General features: G+C 51.6%; 1 protein-coding gene across 1 annotated transcript in view; it reads right to left on the reverse strand.

Annotated features, from left to right (window-relative positions):
• Positions 1-4,606: 4,606 nt before the first annotated feature.
• LOC121861344 overlaps positions 4,607-11,422 on the reverse strand; it is a 23,587-nt gene continuing 16,771 nt past the window's right edge. Inside the window, exons 3-13 of the mRNA XM_042358993.1 lie at positions 11,244-11,411; positions 10,721-10,881; positions 10,119-10,242; positions 9,518-9,679; positions 9,057-9,172; positions 7,974-8,167; positions 7,055-7,244; positions 6,634-6,824; positions 5,322-5,504; positions 4,859-5,013; positions 4,607-4,770 (exon numbers count right to left, since the gene is read on the reverse strand). Of these exons, the coding sequence (XP_042214927.1) occupies positions 4,607-4,770; positions 4,859-5,013; positions 5,322-5,504; positions 6,634-6,824; positions 7,055-7,244; positions 7,974-8,167; positions 9,057-9,172; positions 9,518-9,679; positions 10,119-10,242; positions 10,721-10,881; positions 11,244-11,411 (1,808 nt within the window). The remainder of the gene's footprint in view (positions 4,771-4,858; positions 5,014-5,321; positions 5,505-6,633; positions 6,825-7,054; positions 7,245-7,973; positions 8,168-9,056; positions 9,173-9,517; positions 9,680-10,118; positions 10,243-10,720; positions 10,882-11,243; positions 11,412-11,422) is intronic.

Below are 11,422 nucleotides of genomic sequence, written 5' to 3' on the forward strand. Positions count from 1 at the left end.
CAAGCGTAAGCCAAGCTGTGCTCACGGACCAAGGATCTGTCAGCTTGTGTCATCCAAAGGTGTCACCGCTTCAAGTACGTTAGAACACTGTATGTGGACACTGATGACAGCATGATAAAAAAATTCGGGCCTCGGTTGTTTCCAGGAAGCAGAGGTCGTCGGCTAATATATACTTTGTAAGTAATGGGAATTATAGCAGTGAATGTCTTTTATCAGAGGTGAGGCTGTTTGTGTTTCCTGGAAGCAACTCTCGTCATGTTTAAATGTGACTTTGAATAATGATTATAAATCCTCATTGGGTTTAGTGCTCAGAGTACACATACTTGCAGATTTCTTCGATTTTGGAGCCTTGACCACACGCACGGTGGATAAATAGTAACAGATTTATTCGACTTGGCACTCAAACTACTCGGTGATACTATAGCCGGCGATCTACAAAGATATCTTTAGTCTAACCTGACCTAACCTAACCTAAATATCCTGTAGTAGCACCCACTACTCTGAGCCCGGCCGATTTTGAGACAGAACAGATTTGACCTCACCTTACACATGTTAAGTGATTTTTGTTGTTGATTTGTAGCCCAGATTACACCTTCGGGGGATATATTAATATTTATTCGACTTTCAGCTGAGATTATATACACTCCTACATAGGCAGTGGCCCCCATGCTAACTACGATGGTTCAACAACAACAAAAAAGTTTCTCTGCCCTGATGAAACCTGAACCCATGTCATGCCTTCCGACTGGCTGTGTTGTCTCTCTCTCTCTCTCTCTCTCTCTCTCTCTCTCTCTCTCTCTCTCTCTCTCTCTCCGCAAGAGTGTTAACGCCGCCGTCGTCTTTTCTCACAAGTTACCAAGGTTGCCTGGCGCCCGGGGGTGGGGGGTCGTCTTGGTTTCTTAAGGACGCGTACGGTAAAGATTTATAGAGACGCAGTGCTGTATTGGCTGCTCGGAACAAGTGGGACGATGTAGAGTAAGAAGGACTTCACGGGGAGCAAAATCCTATGCTTTTTTTTTATTTATTTTATTTTATTTTGTATATTTTTTTTTATTATCAGAAAGTTTATGAACAAGACTGATGCGGTAATATACCTTAATTACGTTGGTGATTTTTTTTCCCCAAGAAGTTTTTACAATTAGAGGTGACAGGTGAGTGTGGATTTAGGACTGATCGCCATAGTGGTTTTGGTCACGATAAATAGGTTAGGTTAGGTTAGGTTTAATAACGTATTAGTATAAAGCGTCGCCAAGAGGTTGAGTCAGTCTTGAGACCTTTGGATAACTGTTTCTTACCTTCGTCTGTGTGTGTGTGTGTGTGTGTGTGTGTGTGTGTGCAACCACTAGTATATATTTACCCCCTTTACAGTTTGTGCTACAAGAACCGATCCATTTAAAAAAAAAATATATATATATACATATACAAATATTATTAATCTTGTACCTCCATCATCCTGTCTCCTGCTGGCGCTCATAACACTGTGAGAGCTGCAGTGATCCGTATCCCTCACACACACACACACACACACACACACACACCGCTTGCTACTCATGTTGCTAGCCAGTGTAAAAGAATTTTCTATTTGTTGGTTCTAGAAATGAAGGCTTTTGAGACGTGTGAACTGCCTTAACTAAAACCACTTGGCATTCTTAGTAGCATTTATTTACTGTATGTATGTATGTATGTATGTATGTATGTATGTATGTATGTATGTATGTATGTATGTATGTTTTTCTTCGGCTATACTGTACTATATGACCCCCACCCTGTAAAAGCATCCCCGTTCAACGCTCCTAAGAAACAAACACTTACATTATGCTACGCCTCCAAGCCCAGTACACACACACACACACACAGCGCCGTTTGACTAATTTGTACACAAGTAGTAGACAAACTGCGTCAAATTGTGTGTGTGTGTGTGTGAACCTTAAAAGTACATGATCGATTATGTTGTCAGGGCAGCCTCCAGAACAACACGGGTAATGAGGTCGTTTCCTTATTGGTCTGTTTATCATTCCCATTGTTCGGCTTCCTACATCGTTTGCTGGTTGTTAAGGCGTCTGTCTGTCCGTCTGTCTGTCCGTCTGTTCATCATGGATTGACTTGTTCCCTACTGTATGTTCGTCCGTCTTCCCACCGTCTGTTTATGTTTTATCTGGAAGTATTTTTAGAATTATTATTATTTTTTTTTTTACTTCGTGAAAACAAATATCAATGGAGAGAATTGTATTAACTGTGGGTTTTGTTAGGTTAGGGTTGTTTGGGTTGGGTTAGGTTAGCTTGGATTAAGTTAGGGTAGTTAGGTTAGGTTAGGTTAGCTTGGATTAATTTAGTTTAGGTTAGGTTAGCTTGGATTAGGGTAGTTTAGGTTAGGTTAGCTTGGATTAAGTTATGGTAGTTTAGGTTTGCTTGGATTAAGTTAGTTTAGGTTAGGTTAGCTTGGATTAATTTAGTTTAGGTTAGGTTAGCTTGGATTAAGTTATGGTAGTTTAGGTTAGCTTGGATTAAGTTAGTTTAGGTTAGGTTAGCTTGGATTAGGTCAGTTTAGGTTGATCATAAGATGGGAGGTGAATCACTCGTATATATAAAATCACCGACCGAAAAAATTTTCCCTCTAGTGTAAATACAGATGTTCACTGGACACACACACACTCACTTTGCTAGGAATGACTAAACCCCCTTAAACTCTCTCTCTCTCTCTCTCTCTCTCTCTCTCTCTCTCTCTCTCTCTCTCTCGTGTGTATATTGGCAAACATGGGAAGTGGTCGCATTCCTCCCTCATTCAGGTGATATAGTACCTTGATCAGAGTTTATATTTGATTAAAGCTGTGCCCCAGGTAGATTGGGTTAGGTTAGGTTGAGTTGGGTTAGGTTAGATTGGGTTAGGTTAGGTTGAGTTGGGTTAGGTTAGGTTGGATTAGTTAAGTTGGGTTGGGTTAGATTAGGTTAGATTGTGTTGGGTTAGGATAGAATGTAATTGTGTTGGGTTAGGTTAGGATGTGGTGTGTGGAGCCGTGGGTCGTAGTAGCTAATTCACCACCATACATTAGTGTTGTGTTTCTCTTGTCTTCTACTGTTACATTGTGGCACTTGTTCTTGTTACTTGACTGATGTTACTCTTGTTACTTCCCTGTTATTACCCTTGTTACTTGTCTGATGTTTCCCTTGTTATTATTGTTACTTGATTGATTTTAGCGTCAGGAATGTAACGCATCTAAAAACAATAAGAATAAGAATATTGTTCGTTCGATCATAACGTTTACGCTCTCATGGGGTCTTAGTTTTTGTTATACGAATTCCTGACAGTCTTCATCCGTGCGTGAAATTACTAAGGAAATATTTTAATAGTACTTCGGTCTGGAGGGAAAAAGTCGATCCAGATACAAAAATAATAAACCTGTTATATATTTGTTTTTTTATAATGTGTTCTGATGGGAGTCTATCTGGACTTATATAATCAATATCGTATGTTTCACGGTTTCTTGTACATAATACACTAGGCGGTAAAGCGGTTGAGATTAATGAAGAGTAAATTTGGGCGAATGTGTAACAGGAGTAAAGTGGAGAGGGGGAATGTGGAGGAAATAGTAGTAGTTTAGCAAGACATTGGGAAGGTAATAGTGTGGCGATAGTATGTTGGCATTGTCAAGTTGGCCATAAGAGCAAGCTGGTGTAGTGGCTGGCCAACTTGTTACCGTGCTTCATGAGCATTACCAGTCACCAGACGATATGCAAGGCTACACTTTGTTCAGCCAAGTGAGGAGGCTCACCCTACCCTTCTGTAATTATGTAAACAAACACAAGTTTAATCTGGGCCATTACTGAGTAGCTGGGGAGCAGGACGACCCGTCCATCCTGACGAATGCACTCCATATTGCCCCTAAAGCCTGGAGGGATTAGGTTGAGATCCGCGTGTGATGGTGTTGCGGGTTACGGTGTGGGGCGCCCGAGGGCCATCAGTTAGCCCCAGTGCAGTTATAGTTTATTTATAACTTGATATCTCGTGTCGGGGCCGGGTCACTTTATGGTTCGTCGCTGCCTTTACCTCGCTCCCTGGTGGCACTGTGGCGGGCAGTTCACTGATCTCTGGTGGCACTGTGGCGGGGTAGTTCACTGATCTCTGGTGGCACTGTGGCGGGAGTAGTTCATGATCTCTGGTGGCACTGTGGCCGGGGTGGTTCACTACAGTCTCTGGTGGCACTGTGGCAGGGTAGTTCACCTGATCTCTGGTGGCACTGTGGCCGGGGTAGTTCACTGATCTGGTGGCACTGTGAGGGTAGTTCACTGATCTCTGGTGACACTGTGGCAGGGGTGTTAGTTCACTGGCTCTCTGGTGGCACTGTGGCGGGGTAGTTCACTGATCTCTACAAGTGACACTGTGGCGGGGTAGTTCACCCCAATCTCTGGTAGCACTGTGGCGGGGTAGTTCACTGATCTCTGGTGGCACTGTGGCGGCCAGTTCACTGATCTCTGGTGGCACTGTGGCAGGGTAGGTCACGCACTGATCTCTGGTGGCACTGTGGCCGGGTAGTTCACTGATCTCTGGTAGCAGCACTGTGTGGCAGGGTAGTTCACTGATGTCTCTGGTGGCGCATGGCAGGCTAGTTCACACTGATCTCTGGGTGGCACTGTGGCGGGGTAGTTCACTGATCTCTGGTGGCACTGTGGCGGGGTAGTTCACACAGTCTCTGGTGACACTGTGGCGGGGTAGTTCACTGATCTCTGTGGTGGCACTGTGGCAGAATGATTCACTGATCTCTGGTGGCAGCACTGTGGCGGGTAGTTCACGCTGATCTCTGGTGGCACTGTGGCGGGGTGGGTCACTGATCTCTGGTGGCACTGTGGCGGGGTAGTTCACTGATCTCTGGTGGCACTGTGGCAGGTGGTTCACGCTGATCTCTGGTAGCACTGTGGCGGGGTGGAGTCACTGATCTCTGGGTGGCACTGTGGCGGGCTGGGTCACTGATCTCTGGTGTGGCACTGTGGCGGGCTGGTTGCTGATCTCTGGTGGCACTGTGGCGGGGTAGTTCACTGATCTCTGAGTGGCACTGTGGCGGTGGTTCACTGATCTCTGGTGGCACTGTGGCAGGCTAGTTCACTGATCTCTGGTGGCACTGTGGCGGGGAGTGGTCCGCACTGATCTCTGGGTAGCACTGTGGCAGGTAGTTCACTGATCTCTGGTGGCACTGTGGCGGGGTAGTTCACTGATCTCTGTGGTGGCACTTTCTTGGCAGGCTAGTTCACTGATCTCTGTAGAGTACTGGCACTGTGGCAGGGGTAGTTCACCTGATCTCTGGTAGCACTGTGGCGGGGTAGTTCACTGATCTCTGGTGGCACTGTGGCGGGGTAGTTCACTGATCTCTGGTAGCACTGTGGCGGGTAGTTCACTGATCTCTGATGGCACTGTAGCGCGGGGTAGTTCACTGATCTCTGGTAGCACTGTGGGGTAGTTCACTGATCTCTGGTGGCACTGTGGCGGGAGTAGTTCACGATCTCTGGTGGCACTGTGGCAGGGGGTAGTTCACTGATCTCTGGTGGCACTGTGGCGGGCTGGAGTCACTGATCTCTGGTGGCACTGTGGCGGGGGTAGTTCACTGATCTCTGGTGGCACTGGCAAGAGTATTCACTGATCTCTAGTGATGGCACTGTGGCAGGGGTAGTTCACTGATCTCTGGTGTGGCACTGTGGCAGGCCTGGATTCACTGATCTCTGGTGGCACTGTGGCAGGGTAGTTCACTGGTCTCTGGTGGCACTGTGGCGGGCTGGTTCACTGATCTCTGGTGGCACTGTGGCCGGTGGTTTACTGATCTCTGATGGCACTGTGGCGGGGTAGTTCACTGATCTGGTAGCACTGTGGCGGGGTAGTTCACGTTGGACACTGTGGCAGGGTGGTCTGATCTCTGGTGGCACTGTGGCGGTGGTTCACTGACCTAGTTCACTGATCTCTGGTGGCACTGTGGCAGGGGTAGTTCACTGATCTCTGGTGGCTGTGGCAGAATGATTCACTGATCTCTGGTGGCACTGTGGCAGGTAGTTCACTGATCTCTGGTGGCACTGTGTGAACTGGATTCACTGATCTCTGGTGGCACTGTGGCAGGGGTGGTTCACTGATCTCTGATGGCACTGTGGGGTAGTTCACTTTAGTCTCTGTGGCACTGTGGCAGGGTAGTTCCACTGATCTCTGGTGGCACTGTGGCGGGGTAGTTCACTGATCTCTGGTGGCACTGTGGCGGGGTAGTTCACTGATCTCTGGTGGCACTGTGGCGGGAGTAGTTCACTGATCTCTGAGTGGCACTGTGGCGGGGTAGTTCACTGATCTCTGGTGGCACTGTGGCGGGGTAGTTCACACTGATCTCTGGTGGCGCACTGTGGCGGGTGGTTCCACTGATCTCTGGTGGCACTGTGGCAGGCTGGATTCACTGATCTCTGGTGGCACTGTGGCGGGCTAGTTCACTGATCTCTGAGGTAGCGCACCTGTGGCGGGGGTAGTTCACTGATCTCTGGTGGCACTGTGGCGGAGCTGGTTCACTGATCGCTGGTGGCACTGTGGCGGGGTAGTTCACGCTGATCTCTGGTGGCACTGTGGCGGGCTAGTTCACTGATCTCTGGTGGCACTGTGGCGGGGTAGTTCACTGATCTCTGGTGGCACTGTGGCGGGTAGTTGCTGATCTCTGGTGGCACTGTGGCAAGGCCAGGTGCACTGATCTCTGGTGGCACTGGCGGCGGGAGTAGTTCTGATCTCTGATGGCACTGTGGCAGGGGTAGTTCACTGATCTCTGGTAGCGCACTGTGGCGGGGTAGTTCACTGATCTCTGGTGGCAGCACTACCAGCGGGGAATGATTCCACTTTGATCTGGTGGCACTGTGGCGGGTAATTCACTGATCTCCTGATGGCACTGTGGCGGGAGTAGTTCACTGATCTCTGGTGGCACTGTGGCAGGCTAATTCACTGATCTCTGATAGCGCACTGTGGCGGGGTAGTTCACTGATCTCTGGTGGCACTGTGGCAGGGTAGTTCACTGATCTCTGGTGGCACTGTGGCAGGCTAGTTCACTGATCTCTGATGGCACTGTGGCAGGGGTAGTTCACTGATCTCTGAGGTAGCACTGTGGCGGGGTAGTTCACGATCTCTGGTGGCACTGTGGCGGGGTAGTTCACTGATCTCTGAGTAGCACTGTGGCGGGTAGTTCACTGATCTCTGGTAGCAGCACTGTGGCGGGGAGTTCCACTGATCTCTGGTGGCACTGTGGCAGGGAGTAGTTCACTGATCTCTGATATGGCACTGCTTGGCGGGGTAGTTCACTTTGATCTCTGGTGGCACTGTGGCGGGCTGGTTCACACTGATCTCTGGTGGCACTGTGGCAGGCTAGTTCACTGATCTCTGGTAGCAGCACTGTGGCAGGAGTAGTTCACTGATCTCCTGGTGGCACTGTGGCAGGCTGGTCACTGATCGCTGGTGGCACTGTGGCGGGGTAGTTCACTTTGTTCTCTGGTGGCACTGGCGGGGCCTGAGTTCACTGATCTCTGTGGTGGCACTGTGGCCAGGCTAGTTCACTGATCTCTCTGGTGGCACTGTGGCGGGTAATTCACTGATCTCTGGGTAGCACTGTGGCAGGCTAGTTCACTGATCGCTGGTAGCTTTCTTGGCGGGTGGATTCACTGATCTCTGGTGGCACTGTGGCGGAGCTGGATTCACTGATCTCTGGTGGCACTGTGGCAGGGGGTAGTTCACTGATCTCTGGTGGCACTGTGGCGGGGTAGTTCGCACTGATCTCTGGTAGCGCCATGGCGGGGCCAATTCACTGTCTCTGGTGGCTGCTTGGCGAGCTAGTTCACTGATCTCTACAATGGCACTGGCGGGGTAGTTCACTGATCTCTGGTGGCACTGTGGCAGGCTAGTTCACTGATCTCCTGGTGGCACTGTGGCAGGTAGTTCACCTGATCTCTGGTGGCACTGTGGCGGGGTAGTTCACTGATCTCTGGTGGCACTGTGGCGGGGTAGTTCACTGATCTCTGATATGGCACTGTGGCGGGGTGATTCACTGATCTCTGGTAGCACTGTGGCGGGGAGTGATTCCGCGATCTCTGGTGCTTTTCCAGCAGCGGGGTAGTTCACGCAGTCTCTGGGTGGCACTGGCAGGGGTGATTCACTGATCTCTAGGTGGCACTGTGGCGAAGATCAGTTCACTGATCTCTGGTGGCACTGCTTGGCGGGGTAGTTCACTGATCTCTGGTGGCACTGTGGCGAGGCTAGTTCACTGATCTCTGGTGGCACTGTGGCGGGGTAGTTCACTAAGTCTCTGGTGGCACTGTGGCGGAGCTGGTTCACTGATCTCTGGTGGCACTGTGGCGAGGAATCGGATCACTGATCTCCAGTGGCACTGTGGCGGGGTAGTTCACGCTGTCTCCTGGTAGCACTGTGGCTGGGTAGTTCACTGATCTCTGGTGGCACTGTGGCGGGAGTAGTTCACTGATCTCTGGTGGCACTGTGGCGGGGCCAGTTCACTGATCTCTGGTGGCACTGTGGCGAGTAGTTCACTGATCTCTGGTAGCACTGTGGCGGGCTAGTTCACTGATCGCTGGTGGCACTGTGGCGAGGTAGTTCACTGATCTCTGGTGGCACTGTGGCGGGGTAGTTCACTGATCTCTGGTAGCGGCACTGTGAGGCTGGTTCACTGATCTCTGGTGGCGGCACTGTGGCGGGCTGGTTCACTGATCGCTGGTGGCACTGTGGCGACTGGTTCACTGATCTCTGGTGGCACTGGCGGGGTAGTTCACTGATCTCTGGTGGCACTGTGGCGAAGTGAATCACTGATCTCTGGTGGCACTGTGGCGGGGGCGGATTCACTGATCTCTGGTGGCACTGGCGGGCTAGTTCACTGATCGCTGGTGGCTTTCTGTGGCAGGGTAGTTCACTGATCTCTGGTGCTTTGTGGCGAAATGATTCACTGATCTCTGTGACACTGTGGCGGTGAGATTCACACCAATCTCTCTGGTGGCACTGTGGCAGGGTAGTTCACTGATCTCCTGGGTAGCACTGTGGCGGGCTAGTTCACTGATCTCTGTTGGCACTGGCGGGGTAGTTCCTGGTCTCTGGTGGCACTGTGGCGGGCTAGTTCACTGATCTCTGATGGCACTGTGGCAGGGTAGTTCACACTGATCTCTGGTGGCACTGTGGCAGGAGTACGTTGCACAGTCTCTGATGGCACTGTGGTGTTAGTCACTGATCTCTGGTGGCTTTCCTTGAGCTAGTTCACTGATCTCTGGTGGCACTGTGGCGGGGTAGTTCACACTGATCTCTGGGTGGCACTGTGGCCAGGCTAGTTCACTGATCTCTGGTGGCAGCACTGTGGCAGGGTAGTTCACTGATCTCTGGTAGCACTGTGGCGGGCTAGTTCACTGATCTCTGATGGCACTGTGGCAGGGAATAAGTTCACTGATCTCTGGTGGCACTGTGGCGGAAGCTAGTTCACGCACTGATCTCTGATATATAGCACTGTGGCAGGGAGTGGATCACCCAGTCTCTGGTGGCACTGTGGCAGGGGTAGTTCACACTGATCTCTGGTGGCACTGTGGCAGGAGTAGTTCACTGATCTCTGGTAGCACTGTGGCAAGGCTAGTTCACTGATCTCTGGGTAGCAGCACTGTGGCGGAATCAGTTCACTGGTCTCTGGTGGCACTGTGGCGGGAAGTAGTTCACTGATCTCTGGTGGCACTGTGGCGGGGTAATTCACTGATCTCTGGTGGCACTGTGGCGGGGTAGTTCACACTGATCTCTGGGTAGCACTGTGGCGGGGTAGTTCACACTGATCTCTGGTGGCACTGTGGCGGGTAGTTCACTGATCTCTGGTGGCACTGTATGGCGGGCTAGTTCACTGATCTCTGGTAGCACTGTGGCAGGCTAGGTCACTGATCTCTGGTGGCACTGTGGCAGGCTAGTTCACTGATCTCTGGTGGCACTGTGGCGGGGCTGGTTCACTGATCTCTGGTGGCACTGTGGCGGGCTAGGTCACTGATCGCTGGCTGGCACTGTGGCCGAGGTAGTTCACTGATCTCTGAGTAGCACTGTGGCGGGGTAGTTCACTGATCTCCTGGTATGGCACTGTGGGCTGATTCACCCCTGATCTCTGGTGGCACTGTGGCGGGGTAGTTCACTGATCTCTGGTGGCACTTTCTTGGCCGGGAGTAGTTCACTGTCTCTGATGGCATGGCAGGGTAGTTCACTGATCTCTTCTGGTAGCACTGTGGCGGGGTGGATCACACTGATCTCTGGTAGCACTGTGGCGGAATGGTTCACTGATCTCTGGTGGCACTGTGGCGGGAGGTGGTTCACTGATCTCTGGTGGCACTGTGGCGGGGTAGTTCACTGATCTCTGGTGGCACTGTGGCGGGAATGATTCACTGATCTCTGGTGGCACTGTGTGGGAGGCCAGTTCACTGATCTCTGATGGCACTGTGGCAGGGGTAGTTCACTGATCTCTGGTGGCACTGTGGCGGGGTAGTTCACTGATCTCCTGGTAGCACTGTGGCGGGCTAGTTCACCGATCTCTGGTGGCACTGTGGCAGGGGTAGTTCACTGATCTCCTGATGGCACTGTGGCAGGGTAGTTCCACTGATCTCTGAGCTGGCACTGTGGCAGGGGTAGTTCACTGATCTCTGGTGGCACTGTGGCGGGGTAGTTCACTGATCTCTGGTGGCGCTGTGGCGAGAATTAGTTCACTTTGATCTCTGGTGGCACTGTGGCGAATCCCAGTTCACTGATCTCTGGTGGCAGCACTGGCAGCGGGAAGTAGTTCACCAGTCTCTGGTGGCTGTGGCGGGGTAGTTCGCACTGATCTCTGGTGGCACTGTGGCGAGCTAGTTCACTGGTCTCTGGTGGCACTGTGGCAGGGTAGTTCACTGATCTCCTGGTGGCACTGTGGCGGGCTAGTTCACTGATCTCCTGGTGGCACTGTGGCGGGCTAGTTCACTGATCTCTGGTGGCACTGTGGCGGGTAGTTCACTGATCTCTGGTGGCGCCTGCTGGCGGGCTAGTTCACTGATCTCTGGTGGCACTGTGGCGGGGTAGTTCACTGATCTCTGGTGGCACTGTGGCGGGGTAGTTCACTGATCTCTGGTGGCACTGTGGCAGGCCTAGTTCACTGATCTCTGGTATGGCACTGTGGCAGGCGTTCGCGATCTGGTGGCGCCTTGGCGGGGTGGTTCCACTGATCTCTGGTGGCACTGTGGCGGGAATGGTTCACTGTGGCGGGGTAGTTCACTGATCTCTGATGGCACTGTGGCGGGCTGGTTCCTGATCCTGGTGGCACTGCTGGCGGGGCAGTTCACTGATCTCTGGTGGCACTGTGGCGGGCTGGTTACTGATCTCTGGTGGCACTGCTGGCAGGCTAGTTCACTGATCTCTGGTGGCACTGTGGCGGGG

Source organism: Homarus americanus, unplaced genomic scaffold (genome assembly GCF_018991925.1).
Source record: "Homarus americanus isolate GMGI-L3 unplaced genomic scaffold, GMGI_Hamer_2.0 scaffold24260, whole genome shotgun sequence".
Taxonomy (NCBI): domain Eukaryota; kingdom Metazoa; phylum Arthropoda; class Malacostraca; order Decapoda; family Nephropidae; genus Homarus; species Homarus americanus.